Here is a 12965-nt window from a genome sequence, read left to right on the forward strand (position 1 = left end):
TATATGCCATCATGTGCCAGCAATGCCCCTCTGCCATGTACATTGGTCAAACTGGACAGTCTCTACGTAAAAGAATAAATGGACACAAAATCAGATGTCAAGAATTATAACATTCAAAAACCAGTCGGAGAACACTTCCATCTCTTTGGTCACTCAATTACAGACCTAAAAGTTGCAATTCTTCAACAAAAAAACTTCAAAAACAGACTCCAAGGAGAGACTGCTGAATTGGAATTAATTTGCAAACTGGATACAATTAACTTAGGCTTGAATAGAGACTGGGAGTGGATGGGTGTTCTCCCCCCCCCCCCCCCCCCGCTCTCCTGCTGGTAATAGCTCACCTTACCTGATCACTCTCGTTACAGTGTGTATGGTAACACCCATTGTTTCATGTTCTCTATGTATATAAATCCCCCCACTGTATTTTCCACTGCATGCATCTGATGAAGTGAGCTGTAGCTCACGAAAGCTTATGCTCAAATAAATTTTTGTTAGTCTCTAAGGTGCCACAAGTACTCCTTTTCAATTTAAGTTATGAAAGTCATAATAAATGTGCTATCTATACTATATTTTATTTATAGATTTCAAATTATAAAAAAGGCACCTTTTCAAAGCTCTAGGTGCCTAACTCATTTATTAATTATATAATGAAATAACAGCACTGAGATAATCATTCCAATAGGAACTCAGCCAGCAAAACACCTACAGAGAGATTCCTTTCTACCCCTTTTGATTTATAAGCAGCTCATCCTTGTCCTTTTCCAAAATAACCCTATAATGGTGTGTCCTTGCAGCATTCATGGAAGGTTTGGAACAAGTGAGGGGAACAATTTCCAGCATCTCGAAACCCTCACAGAGAACAGAAATGTCCTTCCAGCTACCCACTCTTTTATAGTGAGGGATGTCTAGTTTAGGCACTGCTGCAGACTGTAGCTGTGGCAACCTGGGACCAAAAGAAAGGCGATCTCTCAGGTACACCAGTCTCAAGACAGATAAGGCTTTATAGGTCATAAGCCAAGACTTAAACTATACCCAAAGACCAACAAACACCCAGTGAAGATCCTAGCATCAGATGCTCCCAACAAAATGCCTCACTCAGTACGTGAGCCACACCATTCTGTACCAGCTTCATTCCTTGAATGATTTTAAAGATGTAACCCCATATAGAGTGCATAGCTATGCTTTCGTTAAGATAATTGCAAACAGCAGCAAGGTTCACATCTGAAAGATTGCAACCTCCTAGCCAGACGCAGATGTAAAAACAACAAAAAACCTGGACTACTGCTGTAATTAGAGAGTCAAACAGCAGCTGGGATCTGAAAAAAAAAAAAAATCACTCCTAAAATGCAAATCTTAGTAACTAATGGTGGATGGATTCCCTCAAATCCAAGGGACCAATTATCTCCAGCTGCTTCCCCATCACCTCGACTTTTATTCTGATCTGGATTGAGCAGCCAACTCACAGTCATTCATGGCCCAATCTTAGTTAGAAGCTGTCTGAGTCACATCATCCAAGCTGAAAATGACAGATATACTTTTTGGTGTCATCAGCATACTGAAAACATACTTTATGCTTTCTTACTAACCCGCCTAATGGCCCCATATATATGTTGAACAGGAGGAGGTGACAGAATAGCACCCTGCAACATCCACCACTTTAGAGGTCTTCAGAAATTGCCTCCAACTACCTCTTTTGTGATTTCTCAGAGAGAAAATAATCACACCACTGAAGAGCATCCTGTGCTCTCCCACTAGAGCCTGTAAGCACGTGAACACTACCTGGTGATCAAAACGGTATCCAAGGCAGTTTATCTAGCACAGATCATTGACCATGCAGTCTCTGGGCCATACCCAGTTCTGTACCCAGAGTGGGAAGGAAATCAGGGACACACCTACATACTGAGAGAGCTGTGTCCACAACTTTCTCCACAATCTTATCCAAGACGATATTTATTATTTATCAGAGCATTAAGTCTGATTTTTAAACTTTCACATGCATTATATTTTTGGACTATTTAATACATGCATTGCCTGAGGGAAATAAAGATATTACCAATTATCAGTTGCTGCAAACAAACATTAAAACTGGCAATTTTCTTTTAAAGAGTTAATACGATTCTCCTATTGAATAAATATTTATACCTTTTACTGGTGAATAACCTTTGCCATTCATCTTGCTACTCTTTTCTATTTGAGGAACTGGAGACAGAAACTGTTTTTTTTTAAATCTAGTTGATGGACTCTGAAAATACATAATAAAGATTTTATTTAGTTCAAGAATGGTTTATTGATAGCACTCATCAACACAGACCACTTGTCCATAATTTTTATAGCAATGACTGTTAATTATACACTTTTAAAGTATATTGTGAAGGGAATAAAGACTGAGCTCCTCTTTCCCCTACTTCCTCACTATGCACAATCCCAAATTTTACCTTGGTGCAGTTAACCAGGGATAAGTATACTCCTCCTTACATTAGTTTAAGTTTTAGTAGTCTAACTGTGAAATCTTTCAGTGAAGACTGGCTGGTTTCACTGGATAATCTTTAGAGTGCAAAGGCACCAAAGTCAATTGCAACTGATTTCCCTATCGAACTCCAAAATAATTCAGTTTGAGAGAGCAAGATCCTGGAGAGCATGGTACCTGCACACAGTGAAAATCCAGGTTTATAGGGGCAGTAGAAGTCAACAGCAGTGTACTGTCTTACAAACACCAATACACCCCCATTAATTTAAATGAAACATCCAACTGGTCTCTTCTGAATACCAGCTGAAAATATCAATGAGCCAAAACTCACTATACAGCTGCAAAAATCAGTTTAAAATACCTCAAAACAAACAACTTACTATAGATTCTGCTCTCTTCAAATTCATTCCAGAACTTTCAGCCTTCCTGTTGCTTTCAGCAGCTTCTGCTTTCTTCCAAACTTCTAGACGAAATCTTTCCATGATTTTGATCTCTTCTCTTAACTCTGTGTTCTCCTTTGTTAAGGTTTCTATCTGGTTTCTAAGGCGACCATGAGTAGACAACCATTTTGCTTCTCTTCGCTTTAAGTCTTCCTGCAAATCTGCAAGCTGCTGTTTTAAAGCCTTAGAAAAATATTTATCAATTGTTTGTAGGAGGATACAAGCCAGTCATTTTCTGCTGTATTAAAACATAGACTAGAGAAAATAGTAATCTTTTATTAGCAGTGACAGCACAGAAGACAGTGACCCAAAACTAGTGAAATCTTCTGTGTGTGAAGGACAGGAAGTGTGTTTTCTTTCCTAAAATCAGGAGCTACTTTGTATTAATAACTTACCTGATCTCTCTCCCAATCAGGCAGCGAGCTTCATCCCTACTCAGGCCCCTTTACACTAGATAAAAGGTAAGGCCCAGAGCAGTGTAAAGGAGCCATAAAAGCCTTCCCTTGCCAGAACAGGGGATTACCCTGGTACAGGAACTGGAGTGCTTCAGAGGAGTCCTTCACAAACCTGGCCTCAGGGGCATACTGAGGATGGGGCTGCAGCACACAGCACTACAGAGGTTCTGGGCAGCCTGCAATATTTTAGACAGGTCCCTCCCCCAGGACTGCCTAGTTATATGGGTGGCCCCTCCAGCCTCCAGAGCAGCCCAAGATAGGGAGGGTGCAAAGGAGGCTTAAAAGACAATTTACCTCACCTTCTCCCTGGGCTGTAAGTTCTGTGCGCAGTGTAACACAGAATCTCACCCTAGGTCCTAGGGAAGGAAAAGGACTTTTTCTTCATAGTGTTCAAGATTGTATTCTTGTGTTTTTGTTTTTTTTTAATTAAGAAAAAGCAAGCTAAGTTTCCCCATCTGTAAAATAAGGATAAGGATATCACCTTTGTAAAGCACTTTGAGATCTACTGATGAAAAATGCTACATAATAACTAGGTATCATTATTATACAGAGATGTCTAGCTAGATGGTTTGACAAGAGTCATGCTGCCATGTAGATAATATTTGGTTTCACATTTCAAGCCAAAAAATTAAAAAATGAATATTACATATAAATATGCATAGAAAAAGTCCATTGGGCATGATGGGCCAGGAAGCACAATCATGTATAGTTATAAACTTAATAGCAAATAAAAGGATTTTTAGGGCAGTCTGAAAAACAAGAACAAATTTTCTATTCCTCTTTCCCTCCCCAAACAAGCTCAGAGGAAATCAGGAATTAAGTAATTTGAATTAAATAACTGTCACCTTTTATTTTGATCACTTTAGATTGAGTTAACCAAATAATAATGGATAACTCAATCACTAACTTTAGTAAGATATTAAAAAAGAAATCTAAAATTCTAAAAGCTAGAGGGAAAGATACCAATATTACAATAAACTGCATTATTCAGACATTTTTAGCAACACGAATGTGCTATGCACCCTAGTAGTGACTAACAAGTCTTATCTTGTTCTAAGCAATAGGATTAATGATGGAAATTAGAAGACATGTTTAGGCATCAGACACATTATAATCGACATCTATTATGAGATAAAACGGTGCTTGGCACGCAACAATTATGGACAGAACGATGCTTGATACAGGTTCAATTTTGCATTCAATTCACTACAGCGAATGAATTTGCAACATACTTATTACAGTAATATTTTGTAACTTGATTTAGTTTATTGGTCTGATATCATGTTCTTTGTTAGTGCCATTCTGCACCTTTTTTGGTATGGGAGTCTGACAGAAAGACAACAGTTCTTTAGTACTGTTTTTGTTTTGTTTTGTATTTTAAAGCAAAACGATACTTATGTGAAGCCTGTGATTTTCAGTGTGGGAATACTGATGGATTCCAGTCATCTTGGTCTAGTTTTATATATATATTTTTTCTTTCCTATCAAACCCCTTCAAATTAACAGGATCCACAAATTCCAAATTGCACAACTGTGAAAAGCTGAAGTTTCACTGTGAAGATCAGAACAATCTTTATATTTTTCTTACCTGAATTTCATCACGCTCCTTTTTATCTGGCATCGCTCTAGCTGCTGTGGAATATTTTTCAAAAACTTTACGGTCTTTTTGCAGTTTTCTCATTTCTTCTTTTTTAACTTCTTCTATCCGAGCCAATTCTTTTGTTTTCTGCTGTTCAAAGTCTGCAATTTCTCTCCTGAAATTACACAAGGTAGCTTATTGTTCTGGAATAGAACAACTTCAAGTTTGGAGTATTTATATTTTTTTTTGTGTTGTTTTTTAAAGGAGAAAATTAAGATTTAGAATTTTACTCCTTGGTAACTGAAAATAGTATCTCTTGTTCCCAGAAAGACTTTCCAATTTAAATAAATTACACACACTATATATTTAGTCAGAAGGGTCTCCTCACTGCCACTGCTGAAGTCTTAAGAATCATCTCTTTGCAGTTCCCACTAACAAGAATCCGCTCCATATTTACTGTTGCTTTGACTGACAACTGGACAGGACCTCTTTTCAGAGACTGCAAATAACATTCCTTAATTGGCAAAAGGGATCGCTATCGTCTAACATAAGGCATTCCCTCTCCTTCCTCCATCCCCAACTCTACCCCGTTTCCAGCCGACGTATGCCCAGGAAGGTTTTTCCAGGAACAAACATCTGATCAAAAATACAGCATCATAGTCACACTTCAGCAAGACACCAGGTAAAAGCATCAAGCTCTGGAAAACTGATATATTTTTTTTTTTTTAAAAGATTGAGTCATTTAAAACAATCTATAAAGTATATGGAAAAAAAAAAAAATCTCCCAACCATATGAGCTTTCATACTGAACAAGTTGGGTATAGCTTTTTTAAATCATGTTTTGATCCTTTTTCTAGAGTAGCAACTTGAGTGATTAATTATACAGTTTATTTATTGCATGTTGTACATTTAAACTACCTATAGTGTCAAACTTTTTTTTACCTATCTACACAATTATATTCTAAGAGATGCCAATTACTTACCTGTATACTAAATATATCACGGGTGGCCAAACTGTGGCTCACCAGCCATAGCCAACTCTTTTACAGTTAAAGTGCGGCTTGCAGAGCCCCTCCATTCTCAACCTACCAGACTGGGGGTAGGTGGAGCTCAGGGCCTCTGCCCAGTGGGAAGGGAGTCTAGGGGCTTCAGCCCCGCAGGAGGCACCTGCCAGGGCTCAGGACTTAGGCCCCACTCTTCCTGAAGCCCCAAGCACTGGCAGGCACCATCCGTGGGGCTGAAGCCCAGAACCTCACCACCCTGCCGCAGGGTGGAAGCAGGTGCACCCAGCACTCAGACTTCTGAAGATCATCAGAGGACCAGTAAGTTCGGCCACCCCTGAAATAGATCTCTGTAATATTTACTACTATCCAATACTAGTGTGCTTACCTGCAGATTTGGTCATTTGCCTATCTATAAAATAGCTCTAACTAAACAGTTAAGGAAATGTATTTACTAAGCAAGTAAAATAAACTGAAATACTCCCACTGAAAAATTACCTGAGATTTTCTAAGGAGCTCTCTCGTTCTTCACGGAGTTTTGTTAGAGATGCATTTTCAGCTCTGAATCTTTCAATTTCTGTTTCCAATTCAACAAGCTTCTCTCTTAGTACCTGGGATCGAACAATGTCTCCTATCAAGGAACAGGCATACCCAAGTTAAGAGACATTCATACAGAGTGTTGAAGTATACACTAAATTGTCAGATATAAGTGATTTCATCAGTTGATCTTACTCTGAGGCACAAATAACTAGTCTCCAAATAATACAGTAGGTGACAAATAAGTCAGTCCTTGTCAAAGCAATCTGTGCTTCTTGTTCAACCATCTCAGGTTTTGAATGTATTTGCTGCACAGGCACAACAGGGTATGCAAGGACTACAAATTTAAATCTGAATTAGTCTTCAAAATAGAGTAATTCTCATTGAATTTATGATCAGGGTTCATACAGGAGGCGGAGGGGAGGTGGTCAGGCTCTTCAAAGCTGTGCCGACAAAATAAACTCTGCCCATGCAGGTCAGCAAAATAAGACCAACTTCAAAGTTTATTATGCAGATGTTCAAAGTATGATTGTTCATACTCTCGTTTCGGTGAGCCTGGCTCAACCTCAGTAGGTATATCTACCCAGCAAAGAGCAGAAAGCCCCCAGCCCGGATTGACAGACTTGGGCATGATCTAGGTCTCTTTTTTTTTTTTTTTTTTTTCCTTCTTTTCTTTTTTTAAATTTCCAATCAAGAAGAGCCTAACAGAGCCCATGGGTGTTTTCGACCTTTACATCTACAAAGCTCACAGCAGCAAGACTCACAGCCTGGATCAACAGACTTAAGCTTGCAGGGCTCATACTAGTACTCTAAAAAACAGCAGTGTAGACAGCTCTTCAAAGTAGCAGCTCAGGCTCTGAAGCCTACCCCTTCCTCCCTTGGCTTCAGAGCCTGAGCTGCTACTTTGAAGAGCTGTCTACACTGCTGTTTTTTAGAGTACTAGTATGAGCCCTGCAAGCTTAAGTCTGTTGATCCAGGCTGCAAGTCTTGCTGCTGTGAGCTTTGTAGATGTAAAGGTCGAAAACACCCATGGGCTCTGTTAGGCTCTTCTTGATTGGAAATTTTAAAAAAAAAAAAAAAAAAAAAAAGGTATCTCCCAACCACTTTCTACTTGGGGCACCGAAGTGAAATGGTGCTCAAAGTTTCTTGTGGAGATCTATGATCCTCCATCTCCTTTCTTACATGAGGAATGAAACAGTTAATATTGATGTTTAAATCTTTGTCAGTGCGCATCTGAATAAGCCCATTCCTGAAATTAATGCGGCAGTTCTCTCTGCATTGATTACACACTGACATTTTTTTAAATTTTCTTCTCAACCATAACAATAGAGGCTTTAATTAAAAAAAAATCAAGCAAATATATTCTGGATAACAAGACAAAGTTGAATCCATACCCCGTTTATGGTATAAAATTATTTTGCCAGATATTAAATGATCAGCAATGTGCTTTTTGTATTTTAGTACCTATCTTGATCAATTTTGCTAAGTATTTTTCCAGTAAGGGTTTATTAGAATTGCTGAATTTATTCCAGTAGTTAAGAGAAGGAAGATGTGGATACAGATTGACAACAATGGGGGGGAAAAGTCTCTCACTTCTAAGACTTTTCAGCCAAGCATTAAGCATTACATTTGACAACGTAACACAGTTGTTTCTAAATCATCTACATACACAGATGTAGTGCTGAGTCCATCCTCCCAGCCCCAATAGCCTAGGAAACCGAACATCCCAGGATCTGAACTCTTAACACACAGGCTGCAGTGCATTTTACAACCACTAAACCATTAACAAAGTCCAGGTCTGCAAAAAAACCAAAACCGACAATAATAAACAACCTTCCCTCACATATTTTGCATTAGAACAATCAGCTTGTGTACTTAAAAAAAAATCCTAGTGACCAGCAAATCTAACAATTATTAAAATTAGGTTGCTGTAAAGGATGATGAAAAACTAACAAAGGAAATGTAGCTACAATCCCAAAGATTGACTCTCTAGTAGGAAGAAGAATTGTGCTCTGAAGATTGTTAGGAAGCGGCCATGGGGGCTGCAGGGGCAGTGCCTGCAGGCGAAGGCAGCACACAGAGCTGCCTGGCCACGCCTCGACCTAGCAGCTGAGCAAGGAGGATTTTGCCGCTTCCAGGGAACCCCCAGGTAAGCGCCGCCCAGGGCCTGCCTCATCCCACTCCGTGCCCACTCTGCCCCCTCCCATCACCCAAATTCTGCTGCTGCTACTGGGGGGAGGGAGGGGAGGAGGGGAGGCACAGAGCAGGGTAGGGAGCCTACCGGCCCCGCCAACCCCCAGCGGCCCATCCCCAGCAGGGGTCCTGGGATGCACGCCACTGCCCGCCCCCTCCCCAGCACCAGCAGAGGTCCCCCTGCCAACGGGGGTCCCGAGCCATGCACCGCCACCTGTCCCCCTCCCCAGCACCCAGGCCATCCTTCCCCAGCACCTGCGGCCCCCCGGGCAGCCCCCACCAAGTGTTAGTCACAGGTATTTTTAGGAAAAGTCACGGTCAGGTCACAGGCCGTGAATTTTTGTTTACCTGACCTGTCTGTGACTTTTCCTAAAAATACCCAAGACTAAAACGTAGCATTAATTATGAATTAGGTAGAGCTGGTTGAAAATTTTTTTACAAATCGGAGTTTTGTCAGACAACACAAGTTTGTTGAACCCAAAATGTCTCGTGAAACCAGGTCAGATTCAACAAACTTTTGTCAAGTCACTAGTAGGGTTCTGATGGAACCCAGGTTCCCACGGTCCACAGCTTAAGAGCAGCCCTGTCACACCAGGGCTTCCAGCCTCCCTGTTGTGGAGCCAGGAAGCTCAAAGAACTGGGAGCCTGGAAACCCTGGGCTTAGGGCTTCCCGGATCCATGGCTCCCAGACAACCCCATCATCTGGATGGACATTCCTGGGCCAGAGACCCCAACGATTCCAGACTATCAGACCAGCAGACTCTCTGTGCAGCCTGATTCCCAAGTGGCCAGCCCTGGGAGATGCAGACCCTGGAAGTCCCAGAGCTGACTGACTACTGAGGTTATTAGCAGTCGTGAAAATGAAAAGAGTGTCAAATTTCAGTCAGCAGCTTCCAGACCCAGGGAGCATATTTTGTTTCAGAAATACCAAGTGTTGGTGTTCCCCCAAAAATTCAGGATTTCCAGTTCACAAGAAATTTTGATAAATTTGGTTCTATTCTGATTTGGAACAAAACCAAAATTTCAAAGTAGCAAAATTTCTTGCAAACCAGAAATCTCAAATTTCAGCCCACTCTAGAACTAAGTTCTAAGGGCCTGATTCTCCCCTTACTTACAGTATTTTGACAACTATAGTTTTAGATTTCACTGACATTATTCATAATTTGCACTAGTATAAATGAGTGGAGAATCAGACTCTAAAAATTGATATTTGGTATGAATCCCTTTCAGTAATTTCAATCTATAAATAAAGTGATCTGAGCATCTAGTTAAAATTTTTTGAAATCATGTCACTGGCCACTTAAACATTTTTTCTAATGCAATTGTAAGAGCCCTGCATGGATACAAAATTTGTATCCGCATCCAAGCCATAAAAACGAGTCACGGATATCCACAGATTTGCATGCTCTAGCTATTGCTCTGTGCTGAACGGTTGCAATAATCAGCAACAGTTTATGACAGCACCCACTAAATTCACCTGACTGATAATTAACAGAAACTGCAAGTCAACACCAGTAATTTTTTCATTCTTCTCCATTATTTTGATTGCATGTTTTAAGAACACCTAGTGCTCAATCTACAGTGAAGTCTGTGTGTATATATTATTCTCTTACCTCCTGTTTCTTCTTGTCCCACATTTGATTTGGTTTCATGCCTTGCATGACAGCCTGGCTTCTGTTTAGGTTTCAGTGAAGGAAAGAGTTTCATCATGAGGTCTGATGTGGGAGGTGCACTTGCATCACCATCTGTCACACTCTGTTTGGGCAAATCATCTCCCTTCTTTATTGAAGCGACCTTCCTCTTTATTGTTTTATCTGGGGCAGCCATTTCACTTTTATTGTAATAGTCAGTTTGTGGAGGTACTTTAATGGTATCATTTTGGGGTACTTCATGCTGAATCTCATTTTCTTCAAGGTCAGTCCATGTTCTTTCATCATCAAACTCAACCTTATTCCTATTTGTACATGAAACACTTCTTTGAGATTCAGACACTTTGCTATTACTCTGATTTGGTAGCACATTGGATTCATCACTACTATAATCTTTGTCTGATAAGTCAAGATCAACATCCCTACTTTTGCTTTCTTTGCTGAGGTCTTTGACAGGTCCTGTGCAATCACAGAATGCTGGATTATCTTGTCTGATGCTCAAAATGAACTTTTTAGCATCTTCATTTGAACATTTTACGGTAGTCTCAAGTTCCTCCTCAGACTCTGTAGTAATGACACGGCTTCCATCATCCTTATCTTCATTTACATTCCATTCAGTACTTTTGAAAGTTGGAGATGCCGCAGTGGAAGAAGTCTGAAATATTTTACTATCTGTTTTATTGAATTGGTCCCTTAGTCTAATAGATGCCCTCAAATCCAAGACTGTATGTGTAACTGCTCTGTCATTTTTATTTCCTTGTAAAATAATTTCTGCTTTTTTATTTTTATTTATAATATCTAGTGCATTCATCTGCTGTGGCATTGCTTTGACAGGGGTAGATGACATTCTACGGCCTTTTGAAATTTGCTGATCTCGATCCAAGAACCTTTGTACAAATGAGGAATTACTCGAGAAAGATACTTCATCAGCAGCCTGTTCTAGAAACAAAAATTCATCTAATTCTATGTTCTCTTTTTCCTTTTCTTTTTCCCAGTTTTCCAACTTATTTTGGAATGAAAGTTCAAAAGAATGTTCTGAATCTTTTACAGGGTAACTTGTAGAACCTTTGGAAAGAGAAAAAGCTGTGGACAGCTGAGGCTTTTCTGTATCTGAAAATTTGTCAGTAGGCCTGGCAAAATCCATTATGTTTTCCTTATTTTCTGATCCGAAAGAATCTTTGAACTGCCCATCAAGATTCTTCTCAGTCTGCAGTCTCGCTGTTGGTGGCGATATATTTTTTCCATTATGATTCTTGAGTACTATGGCCTTCTGAACAGGGAAGACAGAATCATTTGTTATTTTAGCAGGTCGGTTACATTTTTTAGACTGCACAGCAAAATTCTCAGAAACCTGTTCCTTGCTTAAAGGTGCAGTTTTCCGCTGTATTTGTGGTCTGTCCGCTTTAACAACGTTTCTGTCCTCCAAAGTAGTTTGCTGAGTCATCAGTTTGCTTTCTTTATACTTTGTTACTTTAGATTTGGCATTAGTGAACCTAGTTAAGCCTTCTCCCCGTTTCAGAAAGGGTCGTTTTGTCTGTAGTTTCTGAAAGGTTGACCTTCCTACTTCCTTCAAATAAAATAAAATAAAATAAAAAAAAAAATCAAAGGACAACATTAAAACTTCCATTGTATATGTACAGACTTATCTAAGTAAGGCTTACTAATATGTAAAGTTACACAGTACCTGTCCCACTATAGTTTTAAGGAAGGTCAGAATCTTAAAAATAGAATAATTGTTTTTAAGAACTTGAATATTGCATATATAAAGTTGTAAGCTCTTCAGGGCAGGGATCTGTCTTCTCACATGTTTGTAAAGTTTCTAATACATTTTGGGAAGGTATATAAATAACTGTAGTATTTATAATAATTAACCTCTTGCTCTTCTTTTTGCTTCAGGCGCCGGTCTTCTAATCGTATCTGTTCTTCAAGGAATTCTTCAAACGTCTGTTTCCTCTCCTGAATCCCAGCTTTAATAGGCCTAGTATAATTTTTTTTAAATTACAAACTGCAATGTTAAAGTTAAATCTTTGTTTGACAATGCAATTAAAAATATAATTTATCATACAACATATGAAAATTATATAAACAGGTAAGGAATTAAGAAGTTCTTTAGTCATTTAGGTATCCAATGGCAAAGCTAAGGCTATTTAATTTGAAGAATATGCTAGATTACCAGTGACTCTCAAAGACAAGCACAATAATATTACAGTAGAACCTCAGAGTTACGGACACCTCGGGAATGGAGGTTCTTAACTCTAAATAAAATGCAGCTCTGGCTCCAGCCGTTCACACTCCGGGCCAGTTTCCAGAGGCAGCTTCCTTGCAGGCAGTTTCTTTACCAGGCAAGCTTGTCCCCATCCTGACTGGGATTGGGAGGGGAGGTGGTGGTGACGAAAACAGCACATCCACCTGCCGGGACAGGGTAAGGTGGAGAAAAGAGCCTCCCCCCCCCCCAGGCCATGGGAGGGGGTGAAAACAGCACCCACAGCTTATAGGGAAGCAGCGCAGACCCCAGTGCTGCTTGTGCTCCAGCTGCCTTGGGTTTGCAATGGAGGCTCACAGCTTTGCCTGCGAATCTCAGCTTCTTCACTTCCTAGCAGTAAGTGGGTGCCCTGTATGTGGGGGTAGGGGTGGGGACAGGAAGC

General features: G+C 40.0%; 1 protein-coding gene across 2 annotated transcripts in view; it reads right to left on the reverse strand.

Annotated features, from left to right (window-relative positions):
- Nucleotides 1-12965, reverse strand: part of CPAP (centrosome assembly and centriole elongation protein) — a 32002-nt gene that overhangs the window by 9396 nt on the left and 9641 nt on the right. For both annotated transcript variants that reach the window (XM_074957865.1, XM_074957873.1), the window contains 6 exons: nucleotides 12193-12298; nucleotides 10285-11887; nucleotides 6440-6572; nucleotides 4950-5115; nucleotides 2848-3090; nucleotides 2143-2242 (listed from right to left, as the gene is read on the reverse strand). In XM_074957865.1, the coding sequence (XP_074813966.1) occupies nucleotides 2143-2242; nucleotides 2848-3090; nucleotides 4950-5115; nucleotides 6440-6572; nucleotides 10285-11887; nucleotides 12193-12298 (2351 nt within the window). The remainder of the gene's footprint in view (nucleotides 1-2142; nucleotides 2243-2847; nucleotides 3091-4949; nucleotides 5116-6439; nucleotides 6573-10284; nucleotides 11888-12192; nucleotides 12299-12965) is intronic.

This window comes from Natator depressus, chromosome 1, assembly GCF_965152275.1.
Source record: "Natator depressus isolate rNatDep1 chromosome 1, rNatDep2.hap1, whole genome shotgun sequence".
Lineage (NCBI taxonomy): Eukaryota > Metazoa > Chordata > Testudines > Cheloniidae > Natator > Natator depressus.